Here is a 26,997-nt window from a genome sequence, read left to right as displayed (position 1 = left end):
GTACACAACAGCAATTTCTCGATCTCTGTAGAGAAGGTAGCAACTAAGTGATGTGGTAAAATATCAATGATCTCCAGCTCTCTAGGGATAGCGGGACTATCCTGACATCCAATATTGAGATTACAACCACAGCACATCTCTTATTTCTTTCACTTACTATACACAAGCCATTCCAATACTATGACCTTTCACACCTACCCAGCACCTCCTGAGCAGCTAGCACCTTGTGAGTAAGGGATAGAGACATTAGTTGACAGCTCACAACTGATGTGTGCTGGTGAATATGATAAGCAAGGCAGTGTGTGGGCAGAATAAATCTTGATGAATCATAGCACAAGAAAATGGACACCACTGGGAGACTTAGCAAGGACAAAAATAGATGTGACTTGTCACTGCTGGAGGGAGTCACTGGACAAGTCACGATGCAGAGTAGTTCTGTTCATAGAACATCACCCATCAGAAATGGCCACATAATGCTTTGAATAGCAATATAATGTAATGCATAAATGAGGCCCTGTATTTTATCTTACGCTATAAAGAGATATGGAAAGAAATAGTAATAAATAAGATGAGCAAAATCAAGAGAATTCAAATTATCGCAGACATGCGTCTCGCTTTCTGTTAAAATCATAAAACACAATAATAAATTGCATAAACATGAATGTGGGTTCCAAGATCCTGTTTGGGGCTCCCTGAAACCAATGATATGAAAGTCAGCACTCTGTGCCCTTTTGCAGGTCAAGGTCACTTACAATGCAGCTGACAGCTACAATAAATAAATTAAAAGCTCAAATTTGTAGAAATCACAATAGCTTGTCAGAGATCACCTAGTGTTGTATTGTGAGGGCTCTTACCAGGACTGATGTGATCAAAACATTTGCAGCAGTGCAGATATATAGTTAAAATGTACAGATCTGTGATTGGTTACTGCAATGACAACACAGGTATTTACTAGCTAGAACTTTCCAACCAATTGGTACCTTTGCTGACACTGTACTGCTCAGAGGAATATTTACAGGGATAGTCAATGAGATGATAATTTTGACATGTAAATTGTATACAGCCTGAAACTGGACCAATAAAACCCTTCCTGTCAATTTTAATTGAAAAACAAGATAAAACAGGAGCACTCTATGGTGCATTGTTTTATTTCTGGTAAAAAAGGATAAAAGATTGCACTTACAAGATGTAAATACTTTTCAAAGCATATCGCCCGACATTAGGGCTGTGAGGATTCCCTTCCTCCCTCTCCTCTTTCCAAATCCAGTAGATGTGGCCAGTAGCAGGGATGTCAATGTGTATCTTGTTTCACTAGTTTACTTCAGTGGGTAAGTGTTTGTCTTTCCATTTAAACAAGTATGTATAATTTCAGTACCAACACAGGAGGCTATGAGGAATATTCACATACAGCCCTGCCCAGACATAACCACGCCCCTTAATTATTGTGGACTGGCCAACAGTCAGTCCCATTTAAAAAGTGCAACAGCTTGCAGCATCATCTGATGAAGGCGTATGCACGCCGAAACACATCATGATGCTGCAAGCACTGTGAATAATGACCCCACCATCCCACCTATACTGTTTGAACTCGATGGACGTATGTCTTTTATCAACCAAAATAACTATGTAACTATTCCACCCAGATTGTCTGAGATCCACCTCGACATCCCTGCTACTGGCCACAGCTACTGGATTTGGAAAGAGGAGAGGGAGGAAGGGAATCCTCACAGCCCTAATGTCGGGCGATATGCTTTGAAAAGCATTTACATCTTGTAAGTGCAATCTTTTATCCCTTCTACCAGAAATAACCGTTAATGCACCAAATAGCGTTCCTGTTTTATCTTGTTTTTCAGTTTCACTTGTACTATGAGTAGTGGAGCTTGCTAATTGGTGTCATCTATTGGAGCATTATCTCCTGGATCCTATGTTCAGCTGGAGCTCTGTCATAATTTTTGGAAGTTGTCAATTTTAATTGGTCCAATTTCAAGATTCATACTAGTTGTATAAAGTTTAAATGCAAGTTGAAATTTGCATCTGATTGAAAATCTCTAGTTAAAGGACAACTAAAGCGAGGGAGATGTGGAGTCTGCCATATTTATTATTTCCTTTTTAACAATGCACATTGTCTGGCTGTCCTGCTGATCTATTTGGCTGCAAAGTGTCTGAATAACACCAGGACAATAATGTCACAAAAATCTGATGTGCATATGCTTGTTCAGGGCCTACAGCTAGAAGTATCAGAGGAAGAGGGTCAGCAGGATAGCCAGGCAACTAGTTTTGCTTAAAAGGAAATAATTATAGCAACCTCCATATGCCTTTTGCTTCAGTTGTCCTTTAACTTTGAACAACGACACCTACAGTACAGTAAATGAAAAACATAGATAGAGTGCAAGGAGTGCCTTGGAAAACCACATGTCCTTCTAAAACATGTAGAGGAATGAGTCAGTGAATTCACTGCCCTTATACTCTCAACCTCAGTCCATGCAACATACAAAAGGACACCAATTGCTTTCAAAATGGATAGGTGGACGTCTGCAATGATTTTGTATAAGTCACTGCACATGCAATCATCCTAACATTTGTATAGCGCTTTTCTCCTGTTGATCTCAAATTGCTCAAGAGCTGCTGCTACCCTGCAGTGTTAGGAAGTCTTGCCCAGGGACTGAATAGGTACCAACACTAGCAAGGATTCAAAACCTGGTCTCCCCTGTAAAAGGCAGAGCCCTTAAAAGTGTCAAACAGAAGACTGTAGACCTCTTAATTTTAACGTTGCAGGTTAGGCATGCAATGTAGGGAGGGTGGTTAGGGTTAGGCATTTAAGGGGAGGTGGTTAAGGTTAAGCATCTGAGAGGGGTCAGATTGGGTAAGGTATTGGTAAGGGGTTGGTGTCAGGCATTGGTAAGGGGTGGGCTTGGGTTAGGCATTGGTAGAGGTAGAGTTCTGTTTGTGTGGAAGTTGGGTTAGGTTTAGATGTAAACAGAGTTCCCCGAACCCTGTCCTCAAGGCCCACCAACAGTACGTTTTGCAGAAAACCACAAACATGCACAGGTGAGGTAATTAGTGTCTCAGCACAGCCGATTAACTGCCTCTGTGGATTTCCACAAAACATGCACTGTTGGTGGGCCTTGAGGACAGGGTTGGGGAACCCTGAGTAAAATATAGGCATAATTTACCAATATTTTACTATTGTAATTTATACTGAAGTATCCACTGCAGAAGATTCTATATAAATACATAGTAATAATAATGAAAGAGAAAATGTGTTCAAAGATATTTCTGTAGGCGCTCCAGAGAAGAAAAAAAGGCTGATAAAAAAAAAGGTGGAATGAAAAAGCTGTGAGGGGATTTGAAAGACAGCCTTCCCAAATGAAAAAAACATCAACAATGTTTAGGTCAGACAAGAATGGGCAGCTACTGCAAGGAGGGCCAATTTATGGTCTGTAGCACTAGGGGTAACATAAGGGAAGGTAAAACATATGAGTTTTTAAAAGTGAATTTTAAAAACCTTTCTATTTTTTCAAACTTAAGGTTTTTTTTACTGCATCAGTCACTCTCAAACAACCATTTGCCAGGTTGTGCCTGCTGCAAAATTTGGCCTTTATTTACAGTTTGCATGAGGGACAACCCGAGAGGTGAAGTCAATATTCAAAAAGTAGCAAGTAAACCACTTCACAAAAGAAACTTTTTTATCCTTAAACTAGCTTTATGGCAACATGGAGCATGTAGAACAATAAGCTGACTGAAATGTTGAAACAAGCAGTCAAAAACCCTTTGTAAAAAAAAAAAGAATAATAAATGGATTTATAGGATACTGTATATGTAAAAAAATACAAATACACAAGTCACTCCTCAGTAACTGCAAAGTGAGCTGCGTCTGTTTCCTAACTGGAAATAAGATATACAGTAGCAGCTGTGAAGGATGACAGTTTATTCTGGCTTACAATTATGACACAGACTTTTTTCCCTTGAGATCTCACACTGCTTAGTCACAGCTTCTTGTTTTTGGAATTGTGGGATGTGTTAAGATGCATCAGGCTTTTTATAGCTTTCTGGGTTTCCGTTGAGGAGACTTTTCCTAATTAATGTCTTCCAAGAGTGATAGGCGCTCGGTGAAAGAAAGGAAAAACTGCATAAAAAAAGAAAAAACTAAAAACCTTATTAGGCCCATTTACAAAGAATGTTCAGAATTTTAAAATGGGGCACTAATAATGCAATATACCTACATTACGGATTTTAACCTCTTGACGACCAGCTAATGCCGATCGGCGTAAACTGGTTGTCTGCGGGTTTCCATGGAAACGGCCGTTCCATGTCAGTTCAGGGAGGGTGTCTCCGTGAACTGCCTGCGAGCCCCCGATCGCTGCTCGCAGGCGAAATGTAAACACGCGGGGAAGAAATCCCCGGTGTTTACACTGTACGGCACTGCAGCAGCGCCGTAAAGGAGATCGGCAATCCCCGGCCTCTGATAGGCCAGGAATCGCCGCCGTCTGATAGGCTGAAGCCTATCAGAGGCGGTACAGGACGTATCGCCGTCCTGTACCACCCACAGAGCCAGAGAGAGGGAGGGAAGGAGAGGGAGGGGGGAATAGCGCTGCGGAGGGGGGCTTTGAGGAGCCCCCCCCCGCAAGGCACAGCAGAGCGGCGGCGATCAGACCCCCCCCCCCCAGCAGGACATCCCCCTAGTGGGGGAAAAAAAGGGGGGGGGGCTTGGGAGTCTGATCGTCCTGCCTGCAATACGATCTGTGCTGGGGGCTGAAGAGCCCACCGAGCACAGATCAATGGGAAATCACTTGGTCGGATAGTGGTTACAGGGAACAGAGGGATATGGATGTTTCCTTTTAAACAATACCAGTCGCCTGGCAGTCCTGATCTCTTTGGCTGCAGTAGTGACTGAATCACTCACCTGAAACAAGTATGCAGCTAATCCAGTCTGACCTTAGTCAGAGCACCCGATCTGCATGCTTGTTGAGGCTGTGGCTAAAAGTATTAGAGACACAGGATCAGCAGAAGAGTAAAGCAACTGGTATTTGAAAATAAAAAAAAAAATCCATATCCTTCTCAGTTTAGGTTCCCATTAACTCCATTTTGTAATATTGGTATGTCACTTTTTGTATGCAAATTATATATATTGTTTTACTCATGGTTCTCTGTCTTAGTAGTGCATTACAGCTGAATACTTGTTACAGGTGAGAGCATCAGAAGGTATTCCAGCCAGCAGATCTGCATTTACAAACAAGAAATTTAGCATTAATGTATTTTTAAGAAGAGATAAACAATGTCAGCCTTCAAATTTCTCTCCTGACAGGTGTCTTAAAGACTGAAATGAAGAGGAGATGTAAGTAGACCTTGCAAAATATTGAATCTCTCACACATTAACACCGTGTTCTTTGGACTCTGATCAGACGATTACTGCCAAAATAACATGGCTACACACCACCTGCCAGCACTCTAGATACTGCAACCTGCAGTCACATATCCCAAGGCCAAAAGACAATTATATTAAACCACATGCAAGCTTTCCACACACTAACAGAAAGAACGTCTCATTTGGGATTAAAGTATACTTGCTATATCCTTGTGAATCATCTTTCCTGCACAGCCCCTCTAAGATAATTTTCCAAACAACTAAATACAGCAAAGCCAATGGCAGAAGAGGTAGAGGCAGAACATGGGGACATTATACTGTCGTTGGAAACCAAAGCAATATTTATAATATTTGTCTCCAGTGAGTACATAGCATTAGAATTCTAGAAACAATTAACTCTCCTGGCTCAAAACAACAATAGATAAAAATACCAACAGAAACGCAATTAAAGCTTTCCAATAAATCTGTGGATACACAGGCCATATTAAGAATGGTACAAAAGTGTTGTATTGCCATATCTCAGTGTAGGGTGAATTTGTGCTGCATTTTGTAGCTGTGAGGGGTGTGAAGATCACTTTGGTAAAATAATTTAACTTTTGCCAGTAACAGTAAGGGCCCTTTTCCACCAGCGCGTTTGCGCTGGCTGAATCGCAAAAATGCAAACCGCTAGCGATTTTACAATCGCTACGGTTTGCTTTTTAACATAGGAATCGCGGTAGGTCATTTCCACTACCGCGATTCGCTTTTGACGGTAACGCGAACGCGCGGCGGAGCGATATTTGCCGCGATTTTGCTATGCAGTGCATAGCATAGCAAAATCGCGGCCACGAACGTCGGGGAATCGCCGGTTTTGCGATTCAGCAATCGCTAGCGTTCAGCGTGAACGCTAGCGACTGCAGGTGGAAAAGGGCCCTAATTCAATAAGCCATAGTACAATTAATTATTTCAGCCGGCAGTGATTTTCACCTTATGCATCAGAGCAATTTTCAGCTCCCATTCATTGGCTAATTCCCATTCATTGGCTAATAAGCGGAAGCACAAGGGGGATGCGGAAATTTTTATGCGCAGAAAGATTGAAGCCTCTTATAAGAGCGATTAGGTTTTTCTGCGGGGACACGGATCGGTGATCGGGAACCATGTTCCCGTTCACTGATCCCAGGGCTACCGGGGGACACCACGGGGGGCACACCCGCGATCGCGCCAAAGCGCGGCACCGCAGCCACCCAGTCGTGAGCTTCACGTCCGGGCAGCAGAAATGGTTAAAGTGTACCAGAGACAGAGTCTAAGATTTTTTACTTACCCAAGGCTTCCTCTAGCCCCATAAGCACGTCTGAGTCCCTTGCCATCCTTCCACGGTCCACTGTGTAGCGGCAATCCGCAGCGGTAACTGTCTCAGTTGTGTCAGTCGGGTCCTTCTGCGCATGCGTGTACCTCCTGCGCATGTGCCGAAGACCCCGACTAATGCAACTGAGCCAGTTACCAGAGCTGATTGCCGCTGAACGGCGAGGGACTCAGACGTGCTTATGGCTGGAGGAAGTATAGCATAGCATAGAGAAAAGCATAGCATAGAGAAAAGCCACTAACATGCCAAAATGCTAAGCTCACATTGGTGAACCACATCACAATGGGTGCTGGATTAGCTAATGAACATATATTATGACCAAGTAATAGATGAGGCAAAATAATATAATGACATGCACTAATAGGCATCTGCCAGTAGCACATACCTTTATCTGCATTGCCATTGATTTTAGGTTTGAAGTCATCAACTTGTATGCCTGTGATCACAAAAGTGTGTTAATGTCAGTCATATGAAACACTTGCAGTCACAAAAGCACATAACTGATGCCAATTCACATATGAACACAATGCTGCACTGCCCTCTGCTGGATAAGATCTGGCACTATCCCTATTATAGACACACATTATAATTATTATTGAATAAATACATATATAAATAAAAAAAACTTCGGCTTTTTTTTTTTTAGAGAGTCCATTAAGTTTTATTAGATAAAGCATTGACAAAAAACATTTAATTTAAACATTATGTCTACTTCTAAAGTTCACGAGCACTAGACATTTCCTTTGTTCCCCAACCGTCTTGTCAAATTGTAAACATATTTCACCAAGTAGACAAATCAGAAAATTTTGATCACAAGTGAAAATAGAACAAGCATATACTGTATCCATGGCTTCATGCTCTTATGCTCCAAACACACACACACGCGCGCGCGCACACGATGAGGAGTTTCTGCTCCCCCCCAATTATTAGGACATGATGAACCACATTGTAAACAAGAGGATATGGTGCTCCACCGCAGGGCTGTGGAGTCAGTCGGAGTCGTGGAGTCGGGCAATTTTGGGTCCCTGGAGTTGGAATCGGGAAAAAATGCACCGACTACGACTCCTAATGAATTTGTAACTGTAATTAAAATAGAAAATATGATAAAATGTTCTATTTCTCAGATAATAGTCATTAAAAATAATGTATATATACAGTATATATACAGTAATAGCTGTGCTTAGTCCACAAAAATGAAATAAACCAATCAAAATTAGTTACTTGTGCTGCTTCAATAAAGCAGTCCCCATATTTTGAAGGTCAGATATACATATCTGATTGTGACTGTATATATGATGTGTACACAGGAATCTCATATATACTAAATAACATCTATGCTGTAAGAATAAAGCCTGATGTGTAGCTGTGTCACTAATAGAGATGGTCAACGAGATGGAAATAATTCTGCACTGATGCTGATTTATGCAAATGTATGCACTCCCTTTGCTGATGAAATCAAATAATTTGATATGTTAAAATTTGGTTTGGTGACTACAAATTAAAGGGTACCTGAGACGGATGAAAAGTAAAGTTTTATACATACCTGGGGCTTCCTCCAGCCCCCTTCAGGCTAATCAGTCCCTCGCTGTCCTCCACCACCCGGAACTTCTGCTATGAGTCCTGGTAATTCAGCCAGTCAGCGCTGTCCGGCCGCATGCCGCTCCCACAGCCAGGAACATTCTGCACCTGCGCAATAGTGCTGCACAGGTGTAGTATGCTCCTGGCGGCGGAGTGTGTGCATGCGCACTACGCCCGACTGGCTCAAGTACCTGGACTCATAGCAGAAGATCCAGGTGGCGGAGGAGGACAACGAGGGACCGATTATCCTGAAGGCGGCTGGAGGAAGCCCCAGGTATGTATAAAAACTTTAAATTTAATCTGTCTCAGGTTTACTTTGTTACACAGTAGTACTATACTCTACATATGCACTCCCCACAGAGCTGCAGGGAATCCACTGAGAATGCTGTGCACATTGAACACAGAGGTGTTGTCTGTCACCCATAAACCTTGTTCAGATTGTGCATGAAGAATGTGTAATAGAGGAAGAATCTCCTCATTCCCCTGCAGAGTACCTGCACATCATTCTTACATGTACCCACACTTACATTGCCTAGGGCCTGATGTTCTTTGTTCCGGTTTGTACCTTTTACAAGTACTCTTACCAAGGACTAGTTTTAGTCTAAAGGGAATAAATATAGTAGTCTACATATCCTTCACACTTCAGTTGTCTTGTAAAATTCCTAAGCGTTGGCAGTTAAGAGACGAATTTCATGCTACATACTTTTATTCAACAAAATTGTAATATGCAAATTAGAGGAGTCGAGGAGTCGGAGGAATCCTAAACTGAGGAGTCTGAGTCGGTGGATTTTTGAACCGACTCCACAGCCCTGCTCCACCGAAAGGAAAGGAGGTGGAAGAGCATACAGCCAACTGTCACTTCACCACTGTGTGATAAGCTTCAAGATGGTGCTTAGCAATTATTTTGACCAATTGCAGTCACAGTAAAGTCTTGTGATTGGGGTCTATATTAACAGTGTCCATTTATTTCCTTATGGTGCACACTAATGATACAATCATTTTCTGCAAGCTTACCAAATTGATGCAGCATAACAGTGAACTGAGTGAAAACATCTTAAAAGGATATATTACATAGTCCCTTGTACACAGAAATAGTAAGATTGAATACAAATAATTGTAGCATTAGTGAACATAAGGGTGAGGCAGTTGTAATGACAGCTACAAATTTTAAAACTAGAGGTGCCCTTTAATTATAGGATCTTCACTGTACAATCTTACCACTTCTATGTAATATGTAGTGGCTGGATAGTGTACTGGTTAAGGGCTCTGCCTTTGGTTTGAATCCTGGCTAGGGTCAGTACCTATTCAGTAAATAGTCCTTGGGCAAGACTTCCTAAAGGTGGGTACACACGTCAGATAAAAGTCTTTGGAAAATGAAAGATCACAGACCAAGTTTACCCCCTTCCATGTAGTATGAGAGCCATACTCTACACAGTCAATTCTATGGAGCTGAACTCCGATCAGATAAAAATCTTTGCAAGATGATGCACACAAAGATGCTGTACACATGCAACAGATCAGTATCTGCAAAAGATCCGTTCCTGCAAAATGCATTCATAGTCTGAGATCTGCTGATCATCATACACACCTTGTTTAACCGACATTCATCTGCAGATCAGACAATTATCTGCCGATCTGAAGATCCATCCTGGTGGATCTGATTTGCAGATAATTGTCCGTTAAACAAGGTGTGTATGAGATCTGCAGATATCATAGACTATGAATGTATTTTGCAGTAACAGATCTTTTGCAGGAACTGATCTGTTGCATGTGTACAGCATCTTGCAAAGATTTCTGTCTGATGGGGAGTTCAGCTCCATAGAATAGACTGTGTAGAGTATGGCTCTCATACTACATGAAAGAGGGTAAAATTGGTCTGTGATCTTTCATTTTCCAAAGACTTTTATCTGACGTGTGTACCCACCTTTAGTGGCTGCAGCTCTTGAGCCCTTTGAGTCCAACAGGAGAAAAGCGCTATACAAATGTTAGGATTATTATTAATATGAGTATCCATTCAGAGTATATTTACTTAGTTTAACTTTATACTACATAGATTTGTTAAGATTGTACAATCAAGATTGTATCTCTGATGTGCACGTTAAAGCGGACCTAAACTCAGAACTTCCTCTCTGCTCTAAAAGATAAACAGCGTAATAACCTTTAAAGAAAAGCATTTTTGTTACATCTTACAGAACTTCTGCAATTAATCTGCAGTGTGTCTACTTCCTGGTTTCATGGGAGCAGACAAAGGGTTAACACCCTGGCCCATATGCAATTAAGTTTTTCTCCTGAGTTTTCTCCTAGGTGATATTTTTAACGTATCCATAAAATGCCTTTTAAGCCACCAGAAACCAAGCAAATACTCAAAATAATTTTGATAGAACTTATTTGCCTACTTTTTGGTACATTTTTATTTTAAAAGTGCTGGAAAGTTATTTTAAATCGAAGATGCAAAATGATCTCCTAAGAGAAAACTCGGGTGAAAAAGTGAATTGCATATGGCCCCCCTGTGTTTACATAGTAGCTGTGTCTGCCGAGGACTGCTGAATTCCTGGGCTGACACAGCTGAGAGATCAAATAACACTTGTGATTAATTAGAGTAACTTGGCTCTTCTCTCTAAAACACACAGGATGCATGTATCTCTGTTTTCCTAGTGTCCAAGAATTCAGGTCCACTTTAAGGGGCCCACAGATGATCCAATCTTATCATTTCTATGTAATATGAGCGACTACCTAAAGTAACCAAAGTATATTCAGTCAGTTTACCCTTCTACTACATAGATTTAGTAAGACTGGACAAAGGGATTGGATCATTAGAGGGCATCATTAGAGTTCCCCCTTAATCATATACAGTAAGTCTTGTTCACACTGCAAGCGTTTCCATCTGCGTTTCGGGAACGCGTGCAGGAAGCAGACACGCACGACATCAGGCAATGCATAGACTGCACTGCCTGATGTTCACACTACATGCGTTCCGGACCAGTGCAGTCCGGGAACGCATGCTGCATGCATTTTTTTGCAGAAATGCGCGGCTGACGAATAGGATCAGCCATGCAAGGCATACAAACGCGGATGACGTGCGTTCGTATGCGTTGTGTTCCGAACGCATGTCCGTCAGCGTTTGCTAATGTGAATGTGACCTAACAAGCATAGCTCATCCCTTTTGTTGTGGAACAGCTGTAACAAATAAGGTAGCAACATGACATCACACAAGCTACATTCTACACACTGTACTGTAAACACGGGAAAAGTAATACCCTTCAAATTTTCCAGATGTTCACGTAAAACAAAGTGTCCTTACTTAACCCAGCGTGTTCATTCTGATATGTGAAACATTCTCAAGCATAACCTGCTATAGAAAATATACAGGGAAACTAGCAATGCGTCTCAGTAGTGCTAACAAAAAAGGCAACAAACAAAACTAATTTGTTTCTAGCAAAACTAGTTGATAACCATTCATAAATCAAAGCCAGCTTCCGCTACAGGCAAAAGCTCCACTGCTTCCTGGCCCTTTACAAACTTTCAGTCATGATTAGAGATGGTGAATGAGGTACTATTAATTCTGGCTTGCACCCAAATTTAATGCAAATATGGTATACGCAGCTAGGAATTAGGCCAATCAAAATCATGAGGAACTGCAATTTAGTTATCGTGTTCCAGGCTGTATACAGGTAACATTAAAGAAAACCTGTGAGGAAGGAGGAGTTAAAATATGAATAGTTACCTTAGTAGTGGGAAACTCTGGATGTTTCATGGTATGGCAGACGTGTATAGGAAGCAGTCCTCATGCCCACTGCTTCTCCCTGTTCTCTTCCGTTATTTACTAAAAGCCCCCTGAAGCTACTTCTGGGTTATTTATACTCTACAGAGTTTGGCTTCCTCAGTCTAAAGCAGGCCCCCACACGCTTCGAGTTCCCACCAAAAAATATAGCACTACAAGTTGCACTGATCGTAATTTTGATTGATTTTTGCTGTGAATCGAACGGACGAGGTGGTAGATTGATGACCCATAGATTTACACTGTACTGAACAGTGCAATGCTGCAGAATTTAGTAGACGTCATGGTGACGCTATTGAAATCTATGTGCAGTATTTGGGAAGAGGCACTCCCTCTCTAAATAAAGTCCGGTCAAATAGAGATTGAGGTTTGCCAAATTGTTTGCCAATTTAAATGTGTATGGCTACTTTAAAGTGAACCTTAAGCCAGGAAAAAAAAATGAGTTTTACTCACCTGGGGCTTCTACCAGCCCCCTGCAGCAGTCCTGTGCCCTCGCAGTCACTCACTATTCCTCTGGGCCCCCGCTGTCAGCTAGTATCGTTTTTGCCGACAGGCCTGTCAGGACTGGCCATGCGTAGCTTTTTCCGAATTCCCCACTGTAATTAGCGCTATTGCGGGCCGCAACGCGTACAAAAATACGCGTTGCCGCATATCTATGCGTTCGTAATGCGGCAACGCATATTTTTGTACGTGTTGCGGCCCGCAATAGCGCTAATTACAGTCGGGAATGCGGAAAAAGCTGCACATGGCCAGTCCTTATGGGCCTGTCGGCAAAAACAAAACTAGCTGGCAGCGGGGGACCAGAGGATTAGTGAGTGGCTGCGAGGGCACAGGACTGCTGCAGCGGGCTGGTAGAAGCCCCAGGTGAGTAAAACTAATTTTTTTTTTCTGGCTTAAGTGTCCCTTTAAGACCAAAAACCCTGGATTTTGTGGAAAGATGAACTTAAAGGAAAACTGAACTGAGAGAGATATTGAGGCTGCCATATGTATTTTCTTTTAAAAAACAGGTTTTGTTTAAGAAAATAAATATGGCATCCTCCATATCCCTCTTGGTTCAGGTGTCCTTTAACAGACAAGTGTACATTTTTAGTGTACTGTGTAGAAGCAAAGGGAGGGCATTTGTTAAAGAGACTCTGTAACAAATTTTTCAGCCTTAGTTCTTCTATCCTAGAAGTTCCTATGCCTTTTCTAATCTGCTTTGGCTTACTGCAGTCTTTCCTAACTGCACTGTCTCTGTAATAAATCAATGTATCTTTCCTCTGTCCTGTTTGTCGGGCTAAGGCTTGATTGTGTGGAATTTGCAGGGCTGCTTGTGATTGGTAGAAGCGATACACATCCTCTGCAGGCCCCCTGCACACTATGAATGACTCACACACTATGCTTAGCTGAGCCTATTAGAAGCTGGTTAGTTTGTTTGTAAACACTGCCTAAAACTGTTAATTACAAGCCAGGATTGCAGCAGAGAGTGGCAGAAACAGCACAGAGGGGCACAGGAGAAAATAATGAATAGAATGGTATGCTTTTTATTGTAAGAATATTAGAGTACAGATTCTCTTTAAAGATATGCAGTGAAGTAAATCCCGGTTCACTTCCAGCACCCGATTATTTTCAGACTATTTAATAAAAAATAAAAATCAGAAACCTAAAAACAGAACCTTTGTATACCATGTATGAACTGAGCATTGCTTTATGTTGAATATTTTCTAAATCTTATAATCTGGGTCTTCTCCACACTATGTGCGGTGCTGGCAGTTCTGACACACATGGTGCGTGATCTGCACGGTCACATGAAGTCCATGGGCACAATTCATAGTACAGTACATATTCCTGTATGTTGCAATGTAACGCTGAGAACATTTTGGTGAATGACGCAAGCCATTTAACTGAATTGTGGCTGCTGACATCCAACGCATATCACCGTACACCATGTGCGTTGGAAGATCCATGTGAGAAATCACAATTGTGCACACCAACCATAGTATGAACAAGCCCTTAGTACGTATTGGTGACTTTCAGTACATACACAGCTAAGACATATTACACAGTATTGTAAAATGAACATTCATGGTTGCACGGGGGCTGTATTTATCTGTGTAGCGATGTTGGCTAAAGACAGTCAGTAAGATGCTAATCGTTCCGGCTCCCATGCAAATTTATTGCCAATCGTGCAAATGCAAATTATTAGCTTCTCACTGACCATCACTACGGCAGGCTGAGGTTGATGTAAGGTAGATAGGTAGAGATAACAGTTTGGCTATATCCAACTTGGCATTGGAGGCGGAGTCAGAAGGTAGAACACCTGATGTCACTAAACCAGTGGCAGTTCACTTCGTAGAGGCAAACCATAGTTCGCACTCCCTGCGGGGGATGGCCATTGAACAAGTGTATGCCCCTAGGAGAGGGGGTGATTGAAAAACGTTTATTGCAGAGAGAAGCTTACTGGATTTTTGCGTTGAACACTGTCAAATGCAATGGCCTTAACAGTAACAATGTTTTGTCATGTTTTTTGGATGAACGATAAAAGTGGCTATAATTGTGATTTCTGGTCTTTTTTTATGTAATTCTGCAACAAGTTGTTTTTAACGGCAGTTTGTTTATTGCATTTTATTATAATCTCTTCTAGGGTTGTCACTTTTTCTCCTCCTGGTTGTGGGGTTTCACTATTGTGATAGCCATCCACACATGCCCCGTGTTGACTAACTACAGGGTTTATATCCTTTTGATTATGGTATGATGATGCAAGATTTATGTAGTAATGTATTGCCAAGATATACATTTTTGTGACAATGGCCTCGATTCATAAAGCATTACCTCATGCGGTAATGCTGACAACAGCAGACTTTACCGACCACTTAGCAAAATGTCAATTCATAAAGGCTGTTACGTCCTCAATGCTAAATGTACTAATGACTATAAACAATTGAAAAGACAATATGCTGCGGGGAAAAATAAATCAGGTAAAATACTCGCTGACCTTCTTAAAAAAAACAATAAATCCAACTTTATACAGGGTATTAAAAACTCAGAAGGTAGCATTTTATGTGAACCTGAGGAAATCTCTAAAATCTTTGCCGACTTTTATGAGAAATTATATAATATAGATGCATCGAATCTTATGAATGGAGAAAGTTTTTTAGGAAATATTGAGCTACCCTCACTGTCTGCATCAGAAAGAGAATCGATAGAGGAACCATTATCGGAAATGGAGTTTTGTGAAACTGTGGCTAAACTTGCAAAACAGAAAAGCCCGGGCCCAGACGGCTTTTGTACAGAATTTTACCAACACTTTGCCCCATTGCTGGCTCCTCTCTTCTGTAATCTAGTTAATAACAAAGAAGAAAAAGTCTTTTCAGATACAACTAACCAAGCGACAATTACTTTAATTCCTAAAGAAGGAAACTCTGATCTGGAATGTACACACTTCAGACCAATATCCCTTATAAATTGCGATGTTAAGATCTACGCAAAAATCCTGTCAAATAGACTAAGTGCAGTAGCAGAGACGTTACTGGGAAACCAACAGGCAGGTTTTAGGAAAAATAAACCGATAGAAGATAATATTTATACTGCAATAGATCTTATTCACATATGCAGAACAAAAGGGGGAGGAGTCAGTAATGGTGGCAATAGACGCGGAAAAGGCCTTCGACCGTTTATCTAGAGATTTTATATTTATAACATTAGAAAAGTTGGGTCTGGGCAAAAAGTTTATTGACAATCACAAAACTTTACATTAATCAAAGCGCAGGGGTAAAAGTCAATGGCCTTATATCCAACTTATTTCAGATAAAGAATGGAGTTAGGCAAGGATGCCCTTTGTCCCCCTGGTTGTTCAACCTTAGTATTGAACCCTTAATACAGGCAATTCAACAAGATATGGGTATAAAAGGAATCAAAACTAAGGCCACATACACACATCCGACCATAGTCTTTTGAAAATGAAAGATCACAGACCAATCTTACCACCCTTCATGTAGTATGAGAGCCATACTCTACGCAGTCTTTTCTATGGAGCTGAACTCCACATCAGAAAAAAATCTTTGCAAGATGCTACACACACAGATGCTGTACAGACACAAAATATCAGTATCTGCAAAAGATCTGTTGGTGCCAAAGATCCGTTCCTGCAAATTGCAATGATAGTCTATGAGATCTGCAGATCATCATACACACATGATTTAACTGACATTCATCTGCAGATCAGATCCACCAGGATGGATTTTCAGATCTGCAGATGATTGCTTGATCTGCAGATGAATGTCAGTTAAATCATGTGTGTATGATGATCTGCAGATCTCATAGACTATCATTGCAATTTGCAGGAATGGATTTTTGGCAGGAACAGATCTTTTGCAGATACTGATATTTTGTGTCTGTACAGCATCTGTGTGTGCAGCATCTTGCAAAGATTTTTTTCTGATGTGGAGTTCAGCTCCATAGAAAAGACTGTGTAGAGTATGGCTCTCATACTACATGAAGGGTGGTAAGATTGGTCTGTGATCTTTCATTTTCCAAAGACTATAGTCTGATGTGTGTATGAGCCTTAAGAAAGAAGAAACTAAAACTCTGGCATATGCAGATGACCTATTAATTGTACTAACCAAACCCATTGAATCCTTGTTGAATTGCCAGATCCTTTTTGAAAAATTTACTAGGGTCTCTAATTTTAAACTAAATAGAGAAAAAACAACAATACTGAATATAGGTTGCTCTCGTCAAACATAAATTGTTATTAAACAGTATAACGACTTCAGGTGGAACAATAGAGACACAAAATATTTGGGCATCAAGCTTACTAGCAACCCTGCAAGTCTCTTCAATGCCAATTTTCCCCCAATTATGAAAGATTGTAAAAAGAAACTTCAAACATGGGATCGACCATGTTTTAATGTTTTAGGAAGAGTAGACATAATTAAAATGATGATACTTCCAAAATTGCTATTTTTGATACAGAGTATTCCCGTGACCCTTCCCAGTGCATGGCTGAGAGGTTGGGAACAGATCTTTCAACATTTTATCTGGCGGAACTGCAAACGCAGGCTTAATTATAAGCTTCTTACAAGGGATAGAGAGGCAGGGGGATTGGCAGCACCAGACGTTAGGCGTTACTATTTGAGTGTACAGCTGGCCAGGATGCTGGACTTAAAGGGGAACTGAAGAGAGAGGTATATGGAGGCTGTCATGTTTATTTCCTTTTAATCAATACCAGTTGCCTGGCAGCCCTGCTGGTCTATTTCTCTGCAGTAGTATCTGATTAAAACCAGAAACAAGCATGCAGCTAGTCTTGTCAGATCAGACTTATAAGTCTGAACCACTGAAACACCTGATCTGCTGCATGCTTGTTCAGGGGCTATGGCTAATAGTATTATAGGCAGAGGATCAGCAGGGCTGCCAGGCAACTGGTATTGTCTAAAAGTAAATAAACATGACAGCCTCCATATACCTCTCTCTTCAGTTCCCCTTTAAAGAGGAAACTCTCGGGGGCCTTTACATCTAAAAATCCATCAAAAGTATGGCCATGGTTGGAGGGGGAGGAGTGTAACTTTGATACTGTTTTTACATGGATTCCGGAGAACATTTATAGATGTCTCCAAATATCTAGCCATCCTCTAACTAAACCAACTTTAAAGGCCCTTTATTGGATAATCTCCAAATGGCAGAAAAATACCCAATTACATCACTGAGGGAGAACCCAGACTTCCCCCCTGCTTTGCAGAAGAAATGGTTTTATAAAAATAAACTAAGTGTGGAAACCCGCATTATACACTTAAAGGGGGATAAGACCTTAGGGATTACTGGGCTTGTGGAGACAACAAAACTGGAGACAACAAAACAGGGGAATACATGGGGATTAACCACTTCCGGATTCTCGGTGCGTATATATACGCCCCTGAATCCTGAAGTTTATTCCATGGGTTCCACGTCAGTTCACGGAGGGTGTCTCTGTGAACACCCTGCGAGCCGATCGGCGGCTCGCAGGGTAAATGTAAACACACGGGGAAGACCTTCCCCGGTGTTTACATGTTTACGGCGCTGCTGCACAGCAGCGCCGTAGAGGAGATCGGTGATCCCCGGCCTCTGATTGGCCGGGGGTCACCGGCATCTGATAGGCTAAAGCCTATCCCATCAGGCGCAGGACGGAAATCCGTCCTGCACCGCTCACAGGGGGAGGGAGGGAAGGAGGCCAGGAAGCGCTGCGGAGGGGGGCTTTGAAGAGCCCCCCCCCCGCAAGCGCAAGCAGCCGGCGGCGATCAGACCCCCCCAGCAGGACATCCCCCTAGTGGGGAAAAAAGGGGGGAAGTCTGATCGGCCTGGCTGCTAGCTGATCTGTGCTGTGGGCTGGAGAGCCCACGCAGCACAGATCAGCACAACATTTTATGGTATAGAAGTGGTTAATACAAGCTGGTAGTTATTTGCGGAAAATGGAGTCTAATGGGGGACCTGTGAGGAAAGAACTAAATATCTTTGAAAAACATCTATTTTTAAACATAGACCTGGAAAAAAACTGTCAAAGCTTTATGACTTTGTGAGATATACAGAGTGTTGCACTCTTCCACCCCCTTCCTACTGTACCAAATGGGAGAGGGAGCTTGATCCTTTGCTTAAAGAAAAATGGTCCACAATTTGGTTAAACAGTTGGAAAGTCCAGGATCCTGGGCTACAGCTTGTCCAGTTCAAGGCTATCACTAGATGGTACTTAACACCTATACGTTGTCAATATTTTCAGAGTGGGGCTAAATGTTGGAGATGTGGCCAGGGAGTGGGTACAGCTACGCACATGTGGTGGTCCTGACCAGTTATTAAACCTTTTTGGCAGGAAATAATAGATTTTTCAAGTACCTTGTTGAAAGGTTGTTTTAAGCTAACAGCATCGGAAGCTATCCTCAGTTTTGCTGATAGATATGACGGCATAGGTTGCTGTCTTATAAAAGAAATTGGAACAGTTGTAGCCAAATCTATGATAGCTTTGGGCTGGAAAAGCTCTACACCACCAACATTGATTGAATGGGTTAACAAGATGAACACATTGTATGATTGTGGGGAAAACTTGTGGAACCATCTTGTTGAAAATTTGGAGGAGTCCACTTAGAGGGGCAGGGTTTAATTAATTGAGCATAGTGATCTGAGGTATACCCTTGGTAGAGATGGGGGGGCACGTATAAGACAGGGAATGAGTGATGAATGTGGTAGATGTGAGTGGGAGTTGAAGGTACAAGTGCAAAGGATGTTAGATGAGAGATGGATATGCTGTAGAATAGTGGAGACGGCTGTGATGTGATGAATGCAGTAGATGTGTGTGGGAATGTGTAGAAGTGAGGAGTATGTTAGATGGAGGAATGGAGATGGATATACTATATTATAGCGAGACCAAGGCTATGGCATTTTAAGTGAAGGGATGGGGAGGTGTTCTTTCCACTGCGTTATAAAGGTATAAAGATTAATTAACTTTAGAAAAATAGAAAAAAGGTATACTGCATTACAAACTATGATGAAAGCACCTCTCAGCTCAAGTGTGCGGCAAATAAGCTGCTACGCGAATAGCTGAGATTATATGTGCGCTGAGTTTGAAGAAAAATAAAAATAAAATAAAGGCTGTTACCGCATTAAAAGCTGACATTACCGACCAGGGAGATAAATTACCGACTTGGCTGCAGTTACAGACAACACATGTCAGTAAATTGTCAGCAAATGTCAATTCATAAAGCCTTCAACAAGCGGTAAGCCTAGCGGTAGTTACCGACACCTCTAGTGAGGCGATAAGTTACCGACAGCTCTGATGAATGCAAAAGTGCAGAGAGCCGAAGTCTGTTTGAGTCATCAGTGGAGAGAGCCAGAGAGCCCTCTATGTGAGTCATTTCTGCAGGAAGGAAAGACTGTGACTCATCTGTCTGAGTCATCAGTGGAGAGAGCCAGAGAGAGCCATCTGTGTGATTCATTTCTGCAGGGCAAAGAGAGAATCGAGATACTGCTCTACTCTACCGCTCAATGGGCTGCGGTAATTTACCGTCCTCCAGGGGCAGCTGGGGAAATCTTTATGAATTAGCACACAGACCGGGAAAATACCGACATGATTATTTTATCGCACTGCTGTTTATGAATCGAGGCCAATGTAACATGCTGGGATTGCTCCCATTTTTGGTCTCATGTCATGCTGGAGGATCACATTGTGCGAGCTGTTATGCACATGTGATTCTAGGTGATCGGGATTACGTGCGGACGTTTGTGGGGTTGCACGTTGCCAAGTGGGTCGGTGGGCATTACGCACTTTTCACGCCTGTCATGTCCTCCCTTATCTGTGTTGAGGAGGAAGTTGCAGATTCTGCACAACCGCCGCAGATTCAGAGATTGGTTTGGCTGTATCCACGCAACACACACGCTGGTTTGACTCATGCGCCGAATAGGTCGCATACACACGTGTGTTGCCATGGTGAGATTGCCGGCGGGATTTCCAGGTCAAACCCGATTGGCTGAATGGGCGGCGCCGTGGGGACGTCACTTGGCAGGCATCTGACTGCTGATTGGCCGCGTCTCAAGCACACGCGCGGCATTGACATGCCCCTGTCCTTCGCAGGTAGCGAACGGCATAGCAAGTGGAGTAAGCGGCAGCTACTCCTCCTTGCTGACAGGTGGCATGATGATGATGGGGGTAGTCCTGCAGTGATTCAAAGTGAATTGACAGGTCAGTGTGCCTATTATGGCATACTTACACATTTGGGCATAAGCAAAGTTTTTCTAATTGATGTATCCACCCTTAGGTGGAGTTGGGGGTGTATTGCATGGTTATGTATTTTGTATGTTTTGCACTTTTGGGTTGTAGATGTCTTTCTGCTATCTGCCTTGACAAAGGGGACCCTAAGTGGCCCCGAAACGATAGACGGCCTTGCAGGTCGGACATGTATTGTACATGTATGTGATGGGACAATAAATTCAGCACTAGTTTTTCCTTTAAGCCTGTGTGCGGCCTACTTCATATTTGGCTATATCTTGCACTCATCTTCCACAAAGACAGGTCTCTCTGCACACACTCACCACAAACCTATCACTCAGCGGAGGTGGGCAAGACAAGGTGGAACTTGCAACCACTCTCTCTCTTATTCCAATAATGCACTCTGTTGCTTGCTATTCTTACAACAATTTGGGTGATTTGGGTGTGGGCTTTGAACAGACATTCAATGGACATGTTCATGGTTTCTACAGAAATAACCGTAAAGGATGTCAGAGGATGACAAATCAGTGTTGTGTTACCACATGGTGATAGCCTTCTGCCAGCCTTGTACTGTCCCACTGCCTCCTCTTAAGGGCAGTGAATGAGCCAGGGAAGAGGAGGGAACCTTGCAGCTAACCTGCGGCTTCCTGTCTGATAATTTGACATTAGCCAAAAATTTACATTTTACATGAATCCAGCATCAACATACACCTTTGTGTCTACTTTAGATAGCATTGCCTCGGGTGAGGTGTGCTACAAGGACCTCAGCACACTTGTAGGCTTCTGTGCATTTCTTTCAGCTATGATTATCCGTCTGTGACATTGATGTGTTGCTGAAAAAGGCACGGATGTGTTCAAGTATGTTCAGGCCCAAACAAATGCTTAGCAACCTGTCACAAAGACCAGTCATAGCTAAAATGCCTTTTATGCTACTCTCCTATATACTATGGCAACAATTATAAAAGGTCTTTGTGTGATTGTTAGGGATGGTCAGTAAAATACTAAAAATGTTGCCATTTCAGTTGATTGCTTTGGTTTCCAAGTTGCATAAAATATGCATCTCATTGATCATCCCTAATGATTGTAGAGCAGTTTTTATAATGCTGCCAAACCAGAGTGCCTTTTCTTTTCAGCTACTAAAACAAGTTAAAACAGGTAACCAAGGAACCAAGAGGTTGCTGGGAGAAGAGAGAGATATTTTGCACAGTCAGGCTCTTCATAGTTGTCCCAAACAGTGACCATCTTAGAAGGTCTGATTGCATAGCTTGGGTTAATCGGCACTAAACTAGACTGTTGCTATCTACGTGGAGGACTTACCTAAGCTGTTGTGATCCTTAAGTGTTTTCTCTTGTAGTTGCTCTAATCGTACTGAAAGCAGAATTCCAAACATAAAAAAAACGCCAAACAAAAAAGAAAAAAAAGAGCAGTGAGATAAGACTGAGCACTCACCTTGTAATGCAGATAGCCGCTCATTGGTGAAGTCGTTGTCCGCCTGCAAGGCCTCGATCTTGGCTTGGAGCTCCTGCTCCTTCTCCTCCATTTCATCAATCTTTAGTTGTAATTCTTTTTTCTCCGCTAAGCCCTTCTGCTGAATTTCTTCTTGACGCCCTTCAGCTGCCTGTGAAGGATGATTAAATGTAAGCGAATGATCTATAAGTTGGGGGTACAGAATAAAGCTAGTGGCCACAAAGTAGGGCTGCTTTGGCATTTAATGAAAAGATTAGCCAGCAATAAGAGTGAAACCGGTCTCCAATTCACATTCTACAAAAACCAGAAGGGAAAGCCAGTCCTCAAGATCATACTAGGAATAAAGCAAACTTGACTGGAGGCATAGCTACATAAGATAAACACAGAGGTATGTTCATGCTGGATCCACATACCTCTGTGTGTTCGTTGCTCTGATTTTTTTTCTCCTGGTCCCTTTAATCCCTCCTTGTAGAATTTGAATTTTTGGCTCCAATCAAATTTTTAGAAAGGAAGAGGCAGACATGCTGCAATGTTCCTTCCTATCACCCTCCCATTCCCATCTCTTCCCTGTCCCATTCACTCAATCAGAAGATAAAATGGAAGGGTGATAGGAAGGGACACTGCAGCAAACCTACCTCTTCCTGTCTGAAAAATGTATTTTGTCTAAAAGTAACATTTTTCAAGGAGGGATTTCAGGGACAATGGGCAACAAGGATAGGAACAGACATCGCACAGAGGTATGTGGATCCAGTATGAACATAACTCTGTTTTTACCTTAGGTCGCTCTGCCTCGATTCAGGTATCCTTCAAATCCAGATACCCCATCCTCAATTCATCCAGTTCACAAATGGACACTTTCCTAAAAACACCAAGTTCTAGGTAGCGTCATCAAATTTTCTAACAAAAAAATCCCTACAGGAGAATTTACAGGACGTTATACGATTAGTTTTTCACAGTGATTGACTGGTCAAGAACAGGACAACATTTACTTCCTGTGTAGGCTAAAATATGAAGACTCAGCAACACAAGATCTATGAATGTGCTCAGCAAAACATTGAAATAACATGGTTTTTCCCATGCTGCACGATCCACACAGTACATTTTTTGTTTGAATGCAGGTGGCTCCACTATTTAGTGGTTTTATTTTGAGGTTTTTTCACCCTAGTAGCAGTTTCAAATGTGGAGGTACCCACTACAATATTAGGTATACAAAAACAGTAATTTTTTTTGTTCATTTCCGTCAGCTTTAAAGGGTATCAGAACTTTGAAATCTTTATTCAAGGAAAGCTTAAAGGGAACCTAAATGAGAAGGATATGGATTTTTCCTTTTAAAATAATACAGTTGCCTGACTTCAGCTGATCCTGTGTCTCTAATACTTTTAGCCAGAGCCCCTTAAAGGGAAGGTCCATGCAAAATAAAAAAAGGAGTATCACTTACTCAGGGCTTCTAACAGCCCCATGCAGCCATCCTGTGCTCTCGTAGTCACTCACTGCTGCTCCAGTCCCCCGCTGGCAGCTTGCCGACCTCGGAGGTCGGTGGGCCACATTGCGTACATTTTTACGCATTCCCGCTAGTACAGGAACATTAACACATACATTTTTACGCGTTAGTGGTTCAATGCGTACATTTTTACGCGTTTGTACCACTAACGCGTAAAAATGTATGTGTTAATGTTCCTGTACTAGCGGGAATGCGTAAAAATGTACGCAATGCGGCCCACCGACCTCCAAGGTCGGCAAGCTGCCTGCGGGGGACTGGAGCAGCAGTGAGTGCCTAAGAGGGCACAGGATGGCTGCATGGGGCTGGTAGAAGCCCCAGGTAAGTGAAACTCATTTTTTTATTTTGCTTGGACCTTCCCTTTAAGCATGCATATCAAGTACTCTGGCTGAAGTCAGACTGGATTCGCTGCATGCTTGTTTCAGGTGTGTGATTTAGCCACTGCTGTAGCCAAAGACATCAGCAGGACTGCCAGGCAACTGGTATTGTTTAAAAGGCAACATCCATATCCCGCTCAGTTGAGGTTCCCTTTAACATATAGCCCCGAGAAGACATTCATTTTTAGCTGTGCTCTGAAATCGATATAAAACACAGCAGAGCCCCTTATGTGCAAACCAGCCAATTGCTTAAATATGCCAAACAAATGGAATACGATGATCAGATTAGCTATACATCACAATGGCAAATCCCCCACAAGCACTCCTAAAGCTCTGTTTTCATTCACATCTGACCTTAGAAACCCTCTATTACTGCAGACCATGCACTTAATTGAAATGCATGACTCACTCTTTCTTGGCTGTCTTATTCATGAAAGTGCTTAGTCCAGGTTTTCTTCCTGTCCCACACCCTTCTCTGTCGGTGATCCCCAAGACTCAGTCCTTTTCTTATAACTTATTTGTTCACAAGTTCATTCACTTCTATTCTTCTCCTCCTTTGGCAAACGCATTTCTTTTTAAAGCCTACCATACCATTTCTACAAGATGACATGCAGATGTGTCCTAGAAAAGGTTTCACACTGTTAGCCAATGTCATTGAGGATGGCCACACAGCTATCTATAACCCTATATGGCTAAAACTGAATAATATTCCCTCTCTCACATTCCAACCCAATGACCACTACAATCTTGCTCAAATCTAACCTAATGCCACACACACCTCCAAGACTTTTCTGGAGCTGCTTTGATTATCCAAAACTCTCCCACTCACCCCAGACTGATCCTACCTTTAGAACATTCAAACCAACTCGAGACTTTTTTCTCAGAAATATCCTACCCAACTTCCTGTCCAATCCTTCATTACTAAATAACCCAAGTCCTATTTCCCCTACCTATTGTTTCCTAGATTTCCTACTTTGTCTGTTCTAGGTACAAATGTTCAAGGTCCTCTTTATGCATGTATGTTTTTCATCCATTTCCCCCAATATTTATTGTACTCTAATTAAATATTTTGACCTTTTGTTTAAAACAATATTTTGACCTGTATCACCATTAAGAAACATGACACCAGGCACTTTTTTTCTTGTGATCATAGAGATGATCCATCCCACCATTGTATTGTGCAGAGAAACAAAAACTACTTCTCAGCTGGCAGCACTATAGTTAAACAGTTCACCCCCTAACGGACCAGAGCAATTTTCACCTGTCAGTGCTCCTCCCTTTTATTCCCTAATAACTTTAATACTACTTATCACAAGAAAATGATCTATACCTCGTTTTTTTCGCCACCAATTAGGCTTTCTGTGGTTAGTACATTTTGCTAAGAATTTTTTTTATTGTAAAATGCATTTTATGGGAAAAATACAGAAATAATGGAAAAAAACATTATTTCTCAGTTTTCAGCCATTATAGTTTTAAAATTAAACATTCTCCTGTGGATAAAACCAACACTTTATTTGCCCAGTTGTCCCGATTATTAAACCGTTTACATTATGTCCCTATCACAATGTATGGCGACAATATATTATTTTGAAATATAGGTGTTATTTTTCTGTTTTTTTGTTTGTTTTAGCAATAATTACAAACTCCTATGTAATAAAATATAATTAATTTTCCCTCAGGCAACTATTTATTTATTGATTTGAAGCAGATTTTTTTTTTTTTACAAGTTTTTTTTTTAAGGGGGGAGGGGTTGGAAGTGTAATTTATTAATTTTATTAATATTGTGTATTTTACATAGTAGGTTTGTGCTTGTATGTGTAATATACTTTTTGGCCACAAGATGACACTAGTGAACACTCTCCCGTTAAGGAAGTGATCACTTTTTTTTTTTTTTTTTACACTTTATTAAACTTAAACAGTTTCCTGTTTTATGAATGGAGGTGGACGCTGTTCGCGGTCACGTCCATTCACTTCAGGCATTGCGATTGGGTAGAGGACCACTCGGTCCTCTTCCCCAATTACTTAACATGGGATCTCGACGGAAACGGCGGCGGTAGCGGCGCGGACACGTGCGGAGCGGCGGGAACGCGCAACGTATTAAAACGTCATGTTGCCGTTAATAGGCTAAAGCATGACTTTTTAATACGTTACATTGTCATTAAATGGTTAAAGCAACTTTCTCTGGAATAGCTGCATCAAATAAGAAAATTGTTTGACTAATGGAAGTTCCCCATTTACCTTTTCTAATACTGAAAAGTCCAGAAGGGTGAACTAGGGCTTTAAAGTGTATTGGTGTGATGGATCATTTAGATCAGGGGTATCCAAACTTTTTAGGACAAGGGCCTTACCACCGTACCTAAGAGTGCTAGGAGGCCAAACTAGTGAAAATATGCACAATGTTTGCTTATTGCTGTTAACCTCCTTGGCGGTCTGATTCTTTCCAGATTTTAGGGTCTAAAAGCGGTGCAATTTTTTTCCACTCTTTCAGACCCTAAAACCTGAAAAAAAATCATTCTGGCAGGGAGATCTGCAGCAAAAAAAAAAAAAAAAAAAAAATGTACCTTCCTGGGCTCCTGTGCTGCAGTTTTCTCTTTGCCCACAAGATGGCGCTAATATACATATAAACAAACCTCTATATTTCTCTAATATAGAGAAGTTCGTTTTCAATATTAGCCCCGCCCCCGATGACGTCACGCTGCCACCACCGCTCTGCTGCTGCCACCACGGCTGCGCTGCTCCAACTGGCTGCCGGGTCCCCGGAAGAATAGCGGGGACATGGGGGATCCCGGCGGCCAGGGAAAGACCCCACACTGCCGGGGAGAGAGGCTGGAGTCCCGCTGCGCAGCGAGATCGCGCGCGGGACTCCAAAACTACAGGTAAAGCTC

The 26,997-nt window shown here is 41.9% G+C and overlaps 1 protein-coding gene across 14 annotated transcripts in view; it reads right to left on the bottom strand.

The window, feature by feature from the left end:
- SLMAP (sarcolemma associated protein) overlaps positions 1–26,997 on the bottom strand; it is a 238,908-nt gene that overhangs the window by 42,688 nt on the left and 169,223 nt on the right. For 9 of the 14 annotated variants that reach the window (XM_068253726.1, XM_068253715.1, XM_068253717.1 and 6 more), the window contains 3 exons: positions 22,220–22,388; positions 22,088–22,138; positions 7,093–7,143 (listed from right to left, as the gene is read on the bottom strand). In XM_068253726.1, the coding sequence (XP_068109827.1) occupies positions 7,093–7,143; positions 22,088–22,138; positions 22,220–22,388 (271 nt within the window). The remainder of the gene's footprint in view (positions 1–7,092; positions 7,144–22,087; positions 22,139–22,219; positions 22,389–26,997) is intronic. The other 5 variants (XM_068253727.1, XM_068253720.1, XM_068253728.1 and 2 more) reach the window with 3 other exon arrangements.

This window comes from Hyperolius riggenbachi, chromosome 9 (genome assembly GCF_040937935.1).
Source record: "Hyperolius riggenbachi isolate aHypRig1 chromosome 9, aHypRig1.pri, whole genome shotgun sequence".
Lineage (NCBI taxonomy): Eukaryota > Metazoa > Chordata > Amphibia > Anura > Hyperoliidae > Hyperolius > Hyperolius riggenbachi.
This window is presented reverse-complemented; position numbering and strand designations above follow the sequence as displayed.